The 19,284-nt window shown below is 36.6% G+C and overlaps 1 protein-coding gene across 7 annotated transcripts in view; it reads right to left on the bottom strand.

Annotated features, from left to right (window-relative positions):
- HSPB11 (heat shock protein family B (small) member 11) overlaps nucleotides 1-19,284 on the bottom strand; it is a 41,059-nt gene that overhangs the window by 21,424 nt on the left and 351 nt on the right. For 5 of the 7 annotated variants that reach the window (XM_027537182.1, XM_027537178.1, XM_027537184.1 and 2 more), the window contains exons 2-3: nucleotides 9,615-9,685; nucleotides 8,801-8,913 (exon numbers count right to left, since the gene is read on the bottom strand). In XM_027537182.1, coding sequence (XP_027392983.1) covers nucleotides 8,801-8,898 — 98 coding nt within the window. In that variant the 5' untranslated portion in view covers nucleotides 8,899-8,913; nucleotides 9,615-9,685. Of the gene's footprint in view, nucleotides 1-8,800; nucleotides 8,914-9,614; nucleotides 9,686-18,675; nucleotides 18,801-18,829; nucleotides 18,933-19,284 lie in introns of those variants that run through there. The other 2 variants (XM_027537181.1, XM_027537180.1) reach the window with 2 other exon arrangements.

Genomic DNA, 19,284 nt, shown 5'->3' with positions numbered 1-19,284 from the left:
CCTTGAGCTTATTTTATATCCAATAGTTTGCCTCTCTCTCCTCTCCCTACTGGTAAACACTAGTTTGTGCTCTGTATCTGTGAGTCTGCTTCTCTTTCTGTTATATTCACTAGTCCACTAAGTTTTTAGATTCCACATATAAGTAATATCATACTGTACTGAACAAAAACAATTTTGCTTTCTTTTCAGTCTTTATGATTTCTATGTCTTTTCTTGCCTTACTGCATTGGCCAAGACTTCCAGGACAATACTGAATAGAAATGGTGACAACATCCTTGATTTGTTTCCAGTCTTAGGGAGGAAGCATTTTTTGATATTGAATACAGTTGATTTATAGTATTATATTAGTTTCTGGTATACAGCATAGTGATTCAATATTTTTATAGATTATACTCCATGTTAGGTTATTACAAAATAATGGTTATATTTCCCTGTGCTATACAAAATATTCTCATTGCTTATCTATTTTTTATGTAGTAGTTTGTATCTGTTAATCTCATAACCCTATCATGCCCTTCCCTGCTTCCCTCTCTCCACTTAAATCCACTAGTTTGTTTTCTGTATCTGTGAGTCTATTTCTGTTTTGTTATATACACTCATTTGTTTTATTAGGAAAGCACTTACTATTTCACCATTAAGTTGAAAATTTTTAGTAGATGCCTTTATCAGACTGAGAAAGTTCCCTTCTCTTTTTAATTTTTTGAGAATTGTTATCATGTTTAGATGCTGAATTCTAATGATTTTCTGGAATGACCATATGATTTTCTTCTCTCTTGCTCTGGCAATACAGTAAATTACACTCAATCTGTACTCCTGTGATAATATGGTAAATAGGCCAATCTTGCATTCTTATGACAAACTCCATTTGCTGAATTCAATTTATAATGGTTTTATATCTATGTTTATAAAGGATATTATTTTTTAATTGTCCTTTCTTATAATGTCTTTGTAAGGTTTTGGGATCAAGGTTATAATTGTTCTCATAAAACAGTTTTGAAAATGTTTCCCTCCTCTGTTTTTGAAAGAATTTATGGAATATTGGTACTATTTTCTCTCTAAATACTTTATATAATTTAATTTATATAATTGATATAAGCTATTCAGATTTCTAAATTTCATCTTATATCATTTTTATAGCTGGAGTTTTTCAAAGAATCTGTCCATTTCATCTAAGTTGTTAAGTTTATTAGCCTAAATTTGTTCTTTATATTGACTTACTATTCTTTTAGAATGTTTAATGGTTGTTTCAATTCTGATATTGGTAATTTGCATTTTTCTTTCTATTTTAGTCTTGCTAGAGGTTTATACCTTTTATTAATTTTTTCACATAATGAACTTCTGGTTTTGGTAATTTTTTCTAGTTGTCTATTTTCTATTTCATTGATTTCTGCTCTTATCTTTGTTATTTTTGTCTTTTACTTGCTTTTGGTATAATTTGCTCTTTGTTACCTAGCTTCCTAAGGTAGAACTTATTGGTTTTTAAAATATTCTCCGTTTTAATTTAAGTATTTATGCTATTATCTTCCTTTAACGCATTGACTTAACTACATCCCACAAATGTGGCTATATATACATTTTTCATTATCATTCAGTTATAAATATTTTCTAATATCCCTTGTGATTTCTTCTTTGACTCATTGGTTATTTTGAAGTGCCATGTTTAATTTCTAAGTTTTGGGTGTATCCAGATGCCTTTCTGTTATTTATTTCTAATTTAATTACATAATGGTCAGAGAACATATTATTTTCCTTCCCAGCTTAACTGAGATATAATTGACATGTAACATTATGTAACTTTAAGTGTACAAACACTGTGTGTCAAAGTCGCTCAGTTGTGTCCGACTCTTTGCAACCCCATGGACTACACAGTCCATGGAATTCTCTAGGCCAGAATACTAGGGTGGGTAGCCTATCCCTTCTCCAGGGGATCTTCCCAGGCCTGGGATTGAATCCAGGTCTCCTGCATTGCAGGCGGATTCTTTACCAGCTGAACCACAAGGGGAGCCCAAACAAACACTATGACTTGATATAACACATATACTGCAAAATGATTACCCAGTAAAGTTAGTTAACACATACATCACCTCACATAACTACCATTTTGGGGGAGAATATATTTTTTAAGATTTCAGTCTTTTGAAATTTATCAAGATTTATTTAATGGCTCGGTTCATTTCAGTGAATGTTCAATAACATGTATCATTGCTGATATAATGTTCTATAAATGCAAAAGTCAAGGTAACCAATAATGTTACGTAGATCATTTAATTTTTACTAATTTTTTTGTCTAGCTGCTCTTTCATTCCTGAAAGGTGTGAAAAATCTCCAACACCTCGACTGTGAATCCAAAGACCACATATGAATTATTCCATTGACATGAAATGTCTGTATAAGCAAGTCTATAGGGACAAAAGTAGACTAGTGGTTGCCTAGGGCCGGTGGGGAGAGGGGGTGGTTGTGAAGGGGTATGACGTTTTCTTTTGGGATGCTGAAATGTTCTAAAATGGATTGTGCAGATGGCTGCATAATTCTGAATATATTGGAAGCCATTGAATTGTATATCCTAATGGGTGAATTTTATGGTGTGAGAATAATATGTCAATAAAGCTATTACAAAAAAGAAAAGAATAGAATCGGGGGTCTCCTAACTCACAATTCTTTATTTTTTTATACTATGTTTAATATTTTACAACTTATTTTTATTTACATTTAAATGGTTTAAAATTTTATTCATTTAAGTAAATTAAATAATTTTTACTTGCCCTATGCTTTCTCTTGGGTGCTTTTAATGAACATGATCAATATAATAATACCAAAGATAAACTGAGATGCACTTGGATTTTAAAATAACATACAACTGAATCACCATAATTAAGTATAATGATGTCTTTAAAATAGTAGTTTCCTTTAAAATAAGGCCTTATGGCTATTGACTATTCAACATCTATTATCTCTATGTGATAATAAGAAAAAAGTCATGGAATTTTTTTCACAATTCTGAGTCAGGGAAAGTGTTATTAGCCCCATTTTTCACACCAGGAAACTGAGGCTTAAAGAATAACATATATTCTTAGTCCTAAGTAACACACACAGTTCACTTACTCAGGAATTTTAACTGCAAATCTACCATTCTTCTACATTATGCCAAAAGATTCAATTCTCTCTCCTACTTTTTCTTAACTCACTTGTTTCTTGTGTAGAATTTTTCTCCGTTTCATTGACATGTTAAATACCAAGGGTCAAAAAAAGAGTCAAGAGGAAGTAGAAATATAATCACTTTTAAAAACTATTTCTGGGGAAATTAAGAATTGGACACTGTCCATTAGGGGCAAATTTATAGTATTGTTTTCTCCAAATAACTCTATGGTTACTCCCATTTAGATAAATCAACTTATGAGCAGATAATAAGTTTTACTATCTACCATATAAAGTCTATCTATATGTGTTGGAAATGGATATGAATTAAGTCTCTGATATGCTCTGTTCAGATATCAGGTCAGTAAGTACTTTATTCCATATAGTTTTCTATCAGTTTAGTTAAGTTGCTCAGTCATGTACGACTCTTTGTGACCCCATGGACTGCAGCATGCCAGGCTTTCATGTCCATCACCAAGACCTACAGCTTGCTCAAACTCATGTCCATAGGGTCGGTGATGCCATCCAACCATCTCATCTTCTGTCGTCCCCTTCTCCTCCTGCCCTCAGTCTTTCCCAGCATCAGGGTCTTTTCAAATGAGTCAGCTCTTCACATCAGGTGGCCAAAGTATTGGAGTTTCAGCCTCAACATCAGTCCTTCCAATGAATATTCAGGGTTGATTTCCTTTAGGATGGACTGGTTGGATCTCCTTGCAGTCCAAGGGACTCTCAAGAGTCTTCTCCAACACCACAGTTCAAAAGCATCAATTCTCCTGTGCTCAGTTTTCTTTATAGTCCAACTCTCACATTCATACCTAACTACTGGAAAAACAATAGCTTTGACTAGACAGACCTTTGTCAGCAAAGTAATGTCTCTGCTTTTTAATATGCTGTCTAGGTTTGTCATAGCTTTTCTTCTAAGGAGCAAGTGTCTTTTAATTTCATGGCTGCAGTCACAATCTGCAGTGATTCTGGAGCCCAGGAAAATAAAGTCTGTCACTGTTTTCCCATCTATTTGCCATGAAGTCATGGGACTGGATGCCATGATCTTAGTTTTTTAAATGTTGAGGTTTAAGCCAACTTTTTCACTCTCCTCTTTCACTTTCATCAAGAGGCTCTTTAGTTCTTCTTCACTTTCTGCCATAAGGATGGTGTCATCTGCATATCTAAGGTTATTTATATCTCTCCTGGCTATCTTGTGCTTCTTGCAGCCTGGCATTTCGCATGATGTACTCTACATATAAGTTAAATAAGCAGGGTGACAATATATAGCCTTGACGTGCTCCTTTCCCAATTTGGAACCAGTCTGTTGTTCCACGTCCAGTTCTAACTGTTGCTTCTTGATCTGCATACAGACTTCTCAGGAGGTAGGTAATGAGGTCTGGTATTCCCATCTCTTTCAGAATTTTCCACAGTTTATTGTGATCCACACAGTCAAAGGCCTTGGTGTAGTCAATACAGCAGAAGTAGATGTTTTTCTGGAACTCTCTTACTTTTTCGATGATCCAGCGGATGTTGGCAATTTGATCTCTGGTTCCTCTGCCTTTTCTAAATGCAGTTTGAACATCTGGAGATTCTTGGTTCACGTACTGTTGAAGCCTGGCTTGGAGAATTTTGAGTGTTACTTTGCTAGTGTGTCAGATAAGTGCAATTGTGCGGTAGTTTGAACATTCTTTGGCATTGCCTTTCTTTGGGATTGGAGTGAAAACTGACCTGTTCCATCCCTGTGCCACTGCTGAGTTTTTCAAATTTACTGGCATACTGAGTGCAGCACTTTAACAGCATCACCTTTTAGGACTTGAAATAGCTCAGTTGGAATTCCATCACCTCCACTAGCTTTGTTAGTAGTGATGCCTCCTAAGGCCCACTTGACTTCAGACTCCAGGATGTCTGGCTCTAAGTGAGTGATCAGAACATCATGGTTATCTGGGTTGTGAAGATATTTTTTGTATAGTTCTTCTGCGTATTCTTGCCATCTCTTTTAATATCTTCTGCTTCTGTTAGGTCCATACCATTTCTGTCCTTTACTGTACCCATCTTTGCGTCAAATGTTCCTTTGGTATCTCTAATTTTCTTGAAGATTCTCTAGTATTTCCCATTCTGTTGTTTTCCTCTATTTCTTTGCATTGATCACTGAGGAAGGATTTTTTTTATCTCTTTGCTATTCTTTGGCACTCTGCATTCAGATGGGTATATCTTTCCTTTTCTCCTTTGCCTTTAGCTTCTCTTCTTTTCTCAGTTATTTGTAAGGTCTCCCCAGACAACCATTTTGCCTTTTTGCATTTCTTTTCTATGGGGATGGTCTTGATCACTGCTTCCTGTACAATGTCATGAACCTCTGTCTACAGTTCTTCAGGCACTCTATCATATCTAATCCTTTGAATCTGTTTGTCACTTCCACTGTATAATCCTAAGGGATTTGATTTAGGTCATACCTGAATGGTCTAGTGGTTTTCCCTACTTCCTTCAATTTAAGTCTGAATTTGGCAATAAGGAGTTCATGATCTGAGCCACAGTCAGCTCCTGGTCTTGTTTTTGCTGACTGTATAGAGCTTCTCCATCTTCAGCTGCAAAGAATGCAATCAATCTGATTTCGGTATTGACCATCTGGTGATGTCCATACACAGAATCAACTCTTGTGTTGTTGGAAAAGCATGTTTGCTATGACCAGGGAGTTCTCTCGGGAAAACTCTGCTATACTAACGAGTTTTGTCTAATCTAAAAAATATTACATACTTATTCATTAGCATGGACTGATAAAGCTATACTATATATTATCCATTATGTGTAACAGCCAATCTAAATGATCTACAGACATACTCCCGAGAAAGAAAGGTCAAAATAAAGTGTAAGGTAAATTAATATTACCTTGGAAATGTGATTTATCTCCAGTCAAAGACAAGAAGTATTCTTAGGAAGATTGCCATTTCTGGCAAACAACTTAAGGTAAATTTCTATAGGTCTGTGACCCTCATAGCAGTTTCCACATTTATATCTTTTTTCTAAGGCAGAGTGGGGTTAAATAACTATTACCTGAATTTCAGGAAGTAAAAAATTATGGATTAAGAGGCAAGTATATTAAGTTTTTTTATTCAAACCTTAAGTCTGAGAAATTGGGAGTTAGAAGACATGAGTGTTAGTTTTGATTCTGCCACTTGCTTATCTGTGTGATTTTGAGAAAATCATTTTACCTCTAGTCATATTTTTTGTTGTCTTTATAATGAGGTTGAAAAAAATATTTTTTTTTTGGCCTCTTATTCCCCAAGCTTACTGTGAGAGTCAAATAGCATAACATCTATGAAACTATAAAGCTCTATGCAAATGCACATTAATAGATGCATATATGTAAGTATGTGTGACTGTATGTATGACTAATCTTTGATGATCTAATTCACAAGCTGCTGCTGCTGCTGCTAAGTCGCTTCAGTCATGTCCAACTTTGTGCTGCCCCATAGACAGAAGCCCACCAGGCTCCCCTGTCCCTGGGATTCTCCAGGCAAGAACACTGGAGTGGGTTGCCATTTCCTTCTCCAATGCACGAAAGTGAAAAGTGAAAGTGAAGTTGCTCAGTTGAGTCCAACTCTTAGTGACCCCATGGATTGCAGCCCACCAGACTCCTCCATCCATGGGATTTTCCAGGCAAGAGTACTGGAGTGGGGTGCCATTGCCTTCTCTGAATTCACAAGCTACTCAACAAATATTTTAAGACATTGTGGAGTCAAAGATGAAGAAGTTATAGTGTCATGATTTCTAGAAACTTCCAGTTGTGAGAGGAGTAGTACATTAAAAATAAATAATTATACAACAAAAGAATAAATAAGGTAATAGAGGTAAATATCAAATGCTACTGGAGCCAAACAAAAAGGTAAAGCAGCCTACCTGAAGGAAGGGACAGATGTCAGAGAGGAGATAACAACTGGGCTTAAAGAACAGGTCCATTTACTAGAATTTTATCCAGATACATGGACTTCACAATAGAACACGAACAGCCACAAGACCTATGTTACAACTGGCTCTGCTTTCAATAGTTAGAACTAGTACCTGACCTCTCTAGACCTCTCTTACCACAAGTCTAAATGAAAGGTTTAGATAAGATGTCTTCCAGCTCTAAAATTATATAATTCTATGAGTCAAACTCAGATCAGTGTATAAATACCAAGAAAGAGAACTCAAGAGGGTAATAAAATAGCCAGAACTATTAAAAAAGGAGTTCTTCCTGGATGGACTTAGAGGTTATTTGCTTAGTGAAATAAGTTAGACAGAGAAAGACAAATATTGTGAACCTCTTACAGGTGGAATATAAACAATAAAACAAACTAGTGAATATAACAAAAAAGAAAGAGACTTACAGATACAGAACAAATTGGTGGGGAGAGGGAAATGGGGAAGGGCAAGATAGGGTAGGGACTAAAAGGTACAAACTACTATGAATAAAATAAATAAGCTCCAAAGAAAGCTGAGCGCCGAAGAATTGATGCTTTTGAACTGTGGTGTTGGAGAAGACTCTTGAGAGTTCTTTGGACCACAAGAAAATCCAACCAGTCCATCCTAAAGGAGACCAGTCCTGGGTGTTCATCGGAAGGACTGATGTTGAGGCTGAAACTCCAATACTTTGGCCACCTGATGCGAAGAGCTGACTCATTGGAAAAGACCCTGATGCTGGGAAAGATTGAGGGCAGGAGCAGAAGGGGACGACAGAGGATGAGATGGTTGGATGCCATCATCGACTCGATGGACATGGATTTGGGTGGCCTCCAGGAGTTGGTGATGGACAGGGAGGCCTGGCATGCTGTGGTTCATGGGGTTGCAAAGAGTCGGACACGACTGAGCGACTGAACTGAACTGAACTGAAGGATATATTGTGTAACATGGCAATTATAGCCAATAGTTTATAATAACTATACATGAATATAACCTTTAAAATTGTGAATCACTACACTGTACACCTGAACTTACATGATACTGTAAATCATTTACACCTCAATTAAAATTAAAAATTTGTGTTTTTTGCTGCACCATGTGACATGTGGGGTCTTAGTTCCCCAACTAGGGATCAAACTCTCAGCCCCTATAGGGAAGCGAGGAGTAATACCTATTGGACAATGAGGGAAGTCCTATATACCTCAGTTTTGTATTTTTTAAAGTTCTTCCGTTAACCATTTACTTTTTTCTTAGAACTTAAAAGTCTGAGAATGATATATGTCTCTATCTAGAATAAGCTCTAGCACAGTGAAGAGTGATAACTGGAATGATATCACGAAGCTAAGAACTGAAAAATGCAGGTGGATAGCAAGAAATGAAGCATTCAGTTCAGCAAAAATTGCTTAAACTAGAAAGAAAACAGGCCAGATATTAAAATGTATACTTCCAAAAAATGAGGTAGCTCTTGTTTGAAGTTTTGCCTCGACAGACCACATTTTAAATAACTATTTTCAGAAAAAGTTCAGTTTAGGAATTACCAAGAAAATAATAAAAAACCTAAATATACGCAACTGAATTAGCTCCAGGATGGTATTAAAGTGCGTAATCAAGTAATTCAGTTCACCAAACATTTATTAAACTATGCTTAACAGTGCTAGTTGTTATAAAATACGTAATCTCAGTACTCATAGGGTTCACTGACCTAATGTTAAGACTTTAAGGAAGAAAAAAGAGTAACTCTTACCCATCAATCATATTTTCAGGTGGGTGTTTTTCATCACTTGATGTAGCAAAAATAACTTCAGTCCCTTCAGAGCTCAAACAAAGATCAACTTTTCTCATCTTAAAGTGTTTAATCTGCAAGTAAAACAGTAACAAAACGATAAAAACAAAAACAACTTTTTTCCTCTCTGAACTTCATCTGAGAAAAGGAAGAGACAGAAAGTCTGTTGCCTAGCACACAGCTTAACAACCAAGTTATTCAACCAGTGGGAGGGACTCCAGCATGTTTATGTACGTAAATAAACTTCTGACTTCTCCCAGGGATAATCTGTAAGATATGAGTATTTCCAATACTCTACTCCAGAAAACAAGTCCCTGACACTGACGTAATTTTTCTGCTTCTAAAATTAAAAATCCTCAATAAATATCTGGAAACAGTTAATAAGCTAGAATAACATGACTTGGTACGTTAAGTTTTTAAAAAGTATTTGTATTGTTATATTTCTGAAATTTAAAAAATGCAGAGTATAAAAATAGACTTTGTACCTATTTATCCATACACTTATCAACTGAAGTAATAAGCACCATTATTTAAATCTTAAAAAATACCTATCATCATTTTTTTTAGCAGAAATGTGAAATAAGAGAGAAGGCAACTTTTCACTTATTATTAAATTCTAAATCAGTCACTTGGTTCATGAACTTAGACATTTCTGTTGGAGAGTAATATTTGAAGTTTGATAAAAAAGCACATTGAAAAGATATTGTTGAGCTCTTCCATGAACCCTGGAGGGTAAGACAGAAGGAAGACCAGAGGAGATTACATCAAAACTCACCTTCCTACTTGATCTGCTGGTGATAGGGCACGAAGCAATATACAGATGCAAATTGACAACGAAAGCTGTATCTGTAAAGAATTAAAAAGATGAATAGTGTTTGGAAAAGAGAGAAAGGCTTCCAATACACTTCATATGCTGGCCCAAGTGTCTAATTAAAAAAAAAAAACTATTTCAAATAAACAAGAGGGTACAGTGAATATTACATATATTAAATAACTATATACCAACTTCCCAGATTTAATAAATGTTAACGTTTTGCCATATGTACTTTTTTTTGTCCTTATTCCTTTCCTTGCCCAGTGGTAATAGCTATTCTGAAATTGGGGAATATTCTCCCTGACTATATTTTTATTTATTTATTGGCCATGCTGTGTGGCACGCAGGATCTTAATTTACCATGAAGTGTGGAGTCTTAACCACTGGATCGCCAAGGAAGTCCCTGACTATTATTTTTATACTTTTACCATATATGGTCAAGAAGATCCCCTGGAGGAGGAAATGGCAACCCACTCCAGTATTCTTGCCTGGAAAATTCCATGGACAGAGAAGCCTGGTGGACTTCAGTACTGGGGTCAAAAGAGTGAGACACGGCTGAGCAACTGAGCATACCTCAGTATGGACTATTCTTTTAAAATTTAGATGCTTTCATGGTGTATACTTGCTACTTGCTTTGTTCATTCAATATTATGTCTTCAAGATATAAATCTACTTTATTTATTTTAACTGCTATAAGACATTTCTCCATTTCTCTAATGATGGTTATTTAGGTCTGTTTCCAATTCTTTGCTATTATAAACAAATTTGTAATGCATATCTTTGTGCATGTATCCATAGGCACATCTGGGAGAAAATCTTTATAATAAACCATATTTTTCTTTGTAGAAGTAAAATTGTAGAAATTTAGAATTGGTATATCTCCAAGTCAATAATTGATGATTTGATCTCTAAATCTAATACAGTATTATTTGTAGTATATGAAAGTTTCTGCTCCCTCATATTCTCACCAACTTGGTATTGTCACACAGTTTTCGTCAATCTCTTTGGTGTGAAATGGTATGTCAATATGATTTTAACTTGAATTTCCATGATTACTAATGAGGTTGAATATCTTTTCATGTTCACGGGCCACTCAGGCCTCTTATTTGCTTTTTCTTATCTTTTGCCCATTTTCTATTGGATTTCTATTTTTCCTTCTGCCCTTTTCTTTTTGATTTGTAGAAATTAAAAAAAAAAAAAAGCCTGGATACAAATACTTTGTTATAGCATTGCAAATATCTTCTATACTATAGCTTGATTTTTCTTTTTAACTTTTGTGTGTGTGTGTGTGTGTGTGTGTGTGTGTGTGTGTGCAAAAGCTGCTCCTCCATCATATACACCTTCTTTGTTTTTGAACTACAACATACATACAGAAAAGAACACAAATCGTAAGTATACAGTCCAATAGATTTTCACAAGGTGAACACACCCAGTTAACCACCACCCAGATAAAGGAACAGAGTGTCACCAGCACTTGAGACAGGCCCTTCTGATGCCCCCTCCTAGTCACTACCCTTTTCTCCTTCCCAAAGGTAGCATGGTCCTTATTTCTAACACAATAAATTTTGCCTTAACTTCATGTAAATGGAACCATACAGTTGGTATTCACTTATACCTGGCTTCTTTCACTCATCATAATGTGTCTGAGATTTACCCACGTTGTTATGTGTAGCAGAGTTGAAGTGCATCTGAGTATCGCAGTCCCCACCCAGCTCAACTCCAAATAAGATCAAGGAAATCAACCCCTAAGTGGAGTTTCACAGGAAACTAGGTGTGAGCTAAAAAGCAAACAAAGGTTGCTATGGTCTTGGGTACTTAGATTAAGCTCTGATGAAGGAAGGAACTGATCTCACTCTCAAATTTGTGAAATCAGAGGTAAGATGAAACTATCAAAGTAAAACTACAACTTGGTCCAATCCTAGTATAACCCTTAGTTGGACTGAAGTGATCTCTTACCCTATTAGACAAAGAACATGTGTTCTTTCTGGGAAAAAACCCACCTGCTTCTGTTGTTCTTAAGCACAGTGTCAAACACACAAAGTCACTTGAATAGCACAGGGAATTATGGCCATTATTTTTTAATAACTTTTAATGGAGTTATGTTATAACTTATAATCTATAAAAATACTGAACCACTATGCTATCCACCTGAGATTAAAATAATTTTGTAAATCAACTATATTTCAATAAAAATTAAAAAATAAAACCTTTTCTAAAAAACAAAAACTTAGCAAAAAAAAGTCATTTGAAGTAGATCTACAGATGACCCAGGTGCTGGAATTATAAATCAACTAGCGAATTCAGTGATAAGATGGACAAAATGGGTGAAAAGAAAGGGAATTAGCAGAGAAATGTAAACTATTAAAAGAAACACAATGGAAATTCCAGAACTGAAAAAATACCGTATCTGAAATAAAGAACACACTTGATGGGTTTAATATCATATTAGACACAAGAAAAGGTCAGTGAACTTTAAAAGATAGGTCAATAGAAATAATCCAATATGAAATAGAGTAGGGGAAAATTGAAAACAAAACAGAGCATCATACCGGTGAAACAATATCAAACTAGTTGGAAATATCAATACATGTAATTAAAATCCCAGAAGAGGAGGACAAAGAGGATAATACAGACAGATAATTTAAGGTGATATGGCTGAAAAATATCCAAAATCTATGAAAGACATAAACCCACAGATCCAGGAAGTTCAGTGAACCATGAGTTGGATAAATACAAAGAAGATCCCACCAAGGCACACCTTAGTTGACTGCTGAAAATTAAAGAAAGAGAAAAAATTAAAAGCAGTCAAGCAAGAAACATCTTATATGCAGCAGAACAACAAGAAGAATCAAAATTGACTTCTCATCATTACCAGTGGAAGCCAAAAGACAATGGAATGACATCTTTGATGTGCCGAATGAAAAAATAAAGAATTTTATATTCAATAAAAATATCCTCTAAACGTAACAGCAAAATAAAGATAAAAACTGAAAATATTTGTTATCAATGCAAAGAGTTGGACACAACTGAAGTGACTTAGCACACACGCAGACCCATAAAATGAAGTACTTGATGATTCCTAGTTGAATTCTGGGTCTGTGGGAAGGAGTGAAGAGAACTAAAAATGGTAAATATATTTATTTTTAACATAAAGAATATTATTAAAATTTCTAAAAGACTACTGAATAGGGGACTTCCATGGTGGTCCAGTGGTTAAGACTCCATGCTTCCACCGTAGGGGGTGCAGTGCTTTTTTCAAACATTCTTTTTCCTTTTTAAAAATAATCTCTTGGCTGTATGACACAGAATGTGGGATCTCAGCTCCTTGAGCAGGAGTCAAAGCCATGCCCTACATTGAAAGCACACAGTCTTAGCCACTGGACTGCCAGGGAAGTCCCAAGGGGGCACAGGTTTGATCCCTGTGTGTCGGGTTATTAAGATCCTGCACTGCTGTGTGGTGGGGCCAAAAAAATAAGACTACTGACTGAAGTAAAAATAATATCAAGGACCGGTAGAAATTTAACAGATTAAAGTAACAGATACAATAATAACACAAAAGAGAAAGACAAATGAGGCTGTACTTTTTGTAAAGTACTTTTGCAAAGTTCTAATGTTGAACATGAAGTGATATGCTATTAATTCAAAGTAGAGTAATATGGTGAGGATACATGTTATAATCCTAGAATTAGGATAATGCAACCACTAAAAAAAATAAAGAGTTATAGGAAGGAGGTCAACAGAGAAGAAAAATTGGAATACCATAAAATATATGATAAATCTGAAAGGCAGAAAAGAAAAAAAGACGGGACAAATTAAAAATAAATTACTAGAAGACAGATTTAAGTACAAATACACAGATTATTCCATTAAATGTTAGTAAATCAAATACTGTATTATCAGACTGAAGAAAAAAAAAAACAACTAAGTACTCTTTTCAAGAGACAATCTCTAAATAAGAAAGTAAAAGGACAGTATAAAATAGAATAAAATCATAGTATCTCATCAGGTAAATTCCCCTATTTAAATTTTCCCCTATTTAAAACCAAATGTTTTTTGGTTCTATCCTTTATACATTATTACAAACAGTTTTATTAAATTATATTAAAATTTTTTTTGAGATGTGGATTACATCCATTATAGATTGAATTCAATCTGCTGTGGATTCAATTCCATTATAGACTAATTTGGAGAGAAGAGACATGTTTATGATAAGGAGTTTTCAAATACATGGATCTGGAATATCTTTTCATTAAGCCTTCTTCTAAGTCCTTAAACTATATAGTTTCCTACAAACATATCTTCATCTTTATTATAAGATTCACTCTTAGACACCTTATGGTTTCATTATATAAATGTGATCTTAAAAAAAACTATTTTTTAAAAGTCTTATTCTTTACCATACAAGGAATATTTCTAACATTTAACCATTAAATGTGATGCTCACTTAAGATTTCTGTCAGACACTGTTCATTGGGTTATAGAAATTCTTTTAGTTTTTTTCTTTTAAACACAAATGAACACTGAATTTTATCAAATGCTCTTCTAACATTTACTAAAGTGATCATATAGATGTTTGTACATGTTGCTAATGTGATAAATCAAGATTTTCTAATGTTATAGCATCCCCAGTTTGAAGCATAAAATCTATCTACATGGCCAAGGTATAATATTAGTATTTTTATCCATAGTTGGATTTAGTTTCCTAGTATTTTTAGAAATTTTACAAATATATTTCTAAGTGAAACTTGCCTATAGTTGTTTTTGTTGTTGTTATTTAGTCCATGTCTGGATTTGGAATTTAGACTATATCCCTAACATCAAGAAGTCAGAAAATTTCCCTTATTTTTCTGTTTGCTAGGTTATTGGATCCTATAAGTCTACTAATGTTTGTGTGTAGATTTCCTATTATTTCAACAGTTCTTTTCAGGCTTTCTATACCTTCTTGAGTCAATTTTGAAATTTATATTCTGACAAAATTATTTATTTCTTCCTAGTTTTTGTTTATTGTCATGAAGTTCATTTTCTATTGTAATTCTATTGATAAAATCTAGTATTGATACTGTTAAAAAACCGTGGTAAGATTAGTCAAAGGCATATATGCTAATATGTTTTTATTTTTCCTTTTTTCTTGCCAATTTTATAACAGCTTTTAATACTATTGATACCAGGGAACTGGTTTGCATGAACATTGTTAACCCTTAGTTTGAGGACAAGAAATATGGTAAATTCCTGGAAATAACGATTGAAGTACTTGGATGTTAATTTTCAACAAAATTCTAAAATTACTAAATTTTATTGTATTAAAAGCATGGCTTTGAAAATATAAACAAGAAAGTAGCAAAATTGGAAAGCAACAGTAACATTAATTCAAAAGTTATATCAAACTTAAATATTTCTTTTTGTTTGTTTCATAGAGTTACTACCTATCAGAAATATTTCTGAACACGTCAACAAACCTCAGACCAGGTACCTCAAGATACCCTGTGGACTAGCTGAATAAACATGGATGGGTGATACGCAGTACTTTAGGTAGATATTTATTTCTCAGAACGGTTATACTCAAAGAATAATGATTAATGGAACAGAATGAATTGTGAAGACCTCTATCCTTATCACAGTCAACATTTTTATTAAGGATGGAAAAAATGTTTATCAATGTTGCAGAGGACACAAAGCTGGGATGTCAGCTAATATGCTAGATGACACAATTAGCACACAAAGAGATCTGAGCAAGCTAAAAAGATAGACTGCAATGAATAAGATATATAATAAGAATAGTAAAGGCCTATACTCAGACTTTAAAAAGTCAATCACACCAGGAATGGTCTTGATCAGGGATTGGCAGACTACTGCCTGACAATCAAGTCTACCCTGACATCTGTTTTTGTATGGTCCATGAACTAAGAATGGTCTTTACATTTTAAAATATTTTTCAAAATCAAAATATTTTGTGCCACATGAAAATTATATGAAATATGAAATGCACAGAGTTCAATGTCCATGGACAGTTTTATTGGAAATGGCCACACACATTCATTTATAGACTCTCTATGGCTACTTTTGTGCTATAGTAACAGAGAATAGCTGTGACAAACTATAAGGCTCATAAAACCTAAAATATTTATTATCTGGCCCATTAGAGAAAAAGTTTGCCAACCTTTCACCCATAAGTATAAAAGGTAGAGGATCAGTTGATTGCAAACTCACTATAAGACAAGAGTGTACTGTATCTGCCCTCAAAGGCAAAGGAATGTTACTTCAAATTCTATTAATAGAGTCAGGAAGGAACCATATTCTATTAAAATCTTTGAAAACCAACTAAGGGCCAGGCACTGTGCTAGTAATGCAAAGATACAATGTAGTTAATCTTTGACTATGTAAACCTAAGACAAAGATGGTAACTAAAACCTTTTTTTTTTTTTTAAACTTTACAATATTGTATTGGTTTTGCCAAATATTGAAATGAATCCGCCACAGGTATACATGTGTCCCCATCCTGAACCCTCCTCCCTCCCCATACCATCCCTCTGGGTCGTCCCAGTGCACCAGCCCCAAGTATCCAGTATCGTACATAGAACCTGGACTGGCGACTTGTTTCATACATGATATTATACATATTTCAATGTCATTCTCCCAAATTTTCCCACCCTCTCCCTCTCCCACAGAGTCCATAAGACTGTTCTATACATCAGTGTCTCTTTTGCCATCTCGTATACAGGACATGGAAGCAACCTAGATGTCCATCAGCAGATGAATGGATAGGAAAGCTATGGTACATATACACAATGGAGTATTACTCAGCCATTAAAAAGAATACATTTGAATCAGTTCTAATGAGGTGGATGAAACTAGAGCCTATTAAAACCTGGTTTTTGCCTTTAAGCTCAGAGTCAAGGAAGATGGCCAAGCATGAAACTAATAATTTGTTATGTGCAAATAGTGGGATCCACATCTAGAATACTGTGTTCAGTTCTAGATAGTACAATTTAAATAGGACATTGTCAGGCTTGATATTGTTCAGAGGAGAACAAAAAGTTCATGATGATCTATAAACTATGTTAATGTGGAAAAAGCTCAAAGAATAGTTTCAAGGAGAGGTAATTTAGTGAGAGAAATGTGACTACAAGTTTTAATACCACAAATATTCATAAATAGAAAAAGGATTAGAATGTCACTCTAGTATGAATTTTAAGAAGGAAGACATGATAGATTTAAGAACTTTCCTACAAAGTAGATTTTTAATCTTTTCCACGCTTTAAAGTGTCCAAGAAGACAACTAAGTGATTATCTTTAGAAGAAACTTGCACTGGAGTTCTTTTAGACTGAATCAAATTCTAGGAAATGTAGATAAGGAAACTTGAAGGCCAAGTAAAGATGGTGGGCTTTATGTAGCCTGTGGTCCAGTGGTTCTCAATTGGACTGGGGATGATTTAGCCCCCCCAGGGGACATCTGTCCATTTCTGGAGACAATCTGGCCGTCACACTGGGGGCTGGGTGTTAGTCACTCAGTTGTGTCCAACTATTTGCAACTCCATGGACTGTACTCTCCCAGGCTCCTCTGTCCATGGTATTCTCCAGGCAAGAGTACTGGAGTCGGTAGCTATTCCCTTTTCCCAGAGATCTTCCCTACCCAGAAATCGAACCCTGGTCTCTTGCATTGCAGACAGATTCTTTACATGTGAGCCACCAGGGATGCCCATAGTTAGGGGAGGGGGTGATGCTACTGTCATCTAGAAGCATTTGGGCATTTCATGATGCTACTAAATACCCAACAATGCACAGGACACTCCCCTAAAACAAATAATTATCTGACTGAAAATGTGAATAGTGTAGAGGTGGGAAAATCCTGAGGTAGTCTATTTGTGGGTGACAACGTGGGGGTTAGAGACTTGTAAAGCAAGGAGAGAACCTGCTTTACAAAAGCGTTATTTTAGAGAAATATATCTAGCATTGATGTGTATGTAGTAGATGAATAAGGAAGAGAGTATAATCTCCAAATGTTCAGTTTTGTTCTAACCTCACATTCTTATAACCTAACTTGTCTGAAGGAAGCAAACTTTAATACAAAACTCATTTCACACCTCCTATAGCCACCAATGGAGAAGGCAACGGCAACCCACACCAGTACTCTTGCCTGGAGAATCCCATGGACGGAGAGCCTGGTAGGCTGCAGTCCATGAGGTGGCCAAGAGTCGGACACGACTGAGCGACTTCACTTTCACTTTTCACTTTCATGCACTGGAGAAGGAAATGGCAACCCACTCCAGTATTCTTGCCTGGAGAATCCCAGGGACAGAGGAGCCTGTTGGGCTGCCATCTTATGGGGTCGCACAGAGTTGGACACGACTGAAGCGACTTAGCAGCAGCAGCATAGCCACCAATATCCTTCCTTTTTCCTCTGTTGGGTGGAATTATTCAAATAACAAGAAGTGGTAGAATTTGGGTTCACTTTAAAGGTTTTTGTTGTAGTTAACGAGAAAGTGGCAAACCAATCCCAAAGAACCCCAAAAAACAACTCGGCAGATATGCTGCTTCGTAACTCCAAAAATGCAGGTTCAGGGTGTAGTCTAACTCCCCGTCCTGTGAGGCCGTACTTAATTCATTTGTTTTCACTCAGGGCCTCAGTTCATTAAAGGCGGTGAACTCTGGGATGCCATCCTTTGCATTTTTAAAATTCCCTGACCCTGGACTTCCCTGATGCCTATCCTCCTCTAAACCTAGTGCCACTTAGCCACCCTTTCACCTCCAGTTCAAAGCCATTTCAAGACCTCCAAGAGCTCCAAACACATACTTTTGGACGCCCGGCCCCAATTACATAAAATATATGAGCCCATATCCTATTAATACAGCAAATACAACCCTTAAGTATACGGGTTACGTTCCAGTTGATAGGTTACATCTTGATACCTTTATTAATTTCGATTCGGAATTGATTTCCCCTTTTGGGGGGTCAAAACATTATTTCTGCCTTCCAAAAATTTCGTGGGCTGCCACTACTGTCTCCAGGACTCAGAGAACAGACCTGCGTCAGGCTTCCACCATCCGGGTCCCCTCAGCACCCGCCCGCCGTCCTCCGCCTCCTCTCCGCGGGTCTCCTCACAATAACCGGCCACGCTCGGTCGCTTCCTCCCCCACCAGCATCCCCCTCCTACGACCTCGTCCAGCCAGGATCCCACCTCCCCCAGGGCTGGCCGCACAGCCCCGCTCGCCTGTTTCCGGTTAGCTCCGAGCTCGCGGAACGCGGGGAGTCGGGATCTCCCTACAGCCCCGCCCCTCCCCCCTCTCCGCAGGCCTCCTGGCAAGCAATCCTATTCCTGGCTCTTCGCCCCACCCCGCCCCACAGGCTCCGCCCGCCCCCGCCCCACCCTGCGCTGCGTGCCGCCCCCAGCCACGCCCCAGCTCCGCCCCCTTTCGCCTAGCCGTCGAAATCCGGTCGCGCACAGCTGTACTCCCAGCTCCTACGCGCCACCTCGCCTGCAGGCCCCGCCCCCAGACCACGCCCCCGTCCTCTTTACCGCGCGGGTTGAGCGCCGTAGCCCCGCCCAAGGGCCTTCAGTAGGCAAGGGCCTTTCCCTAGGCAAGGGCCTTTCCCTAGACAAGGGTCGGAGCACGCGTAACCTTCCCTCCCCGA

Source organism: Bos indicus x Bos taurus, chromosome 3 (assembly GCF_003369695.1).
Source record: "Bos indicus x Bos taurus breed Angus x Brahman F1 hybrid chromosome 3, Bos_hybrid_MaternalHap_v2.0, whole genome shotgun sequence".
Lineage (NCBI taxonomy): Eukaryota > Metazoa > Chordata > Mammalia > Artiodactyla > Bovidae > Bos > Bos indicus x Bos taurus.
Note: the sequence above shows the minus strand (reverse complement) of the source record. Positions and strands in the feature narration are given on the sequence as shown.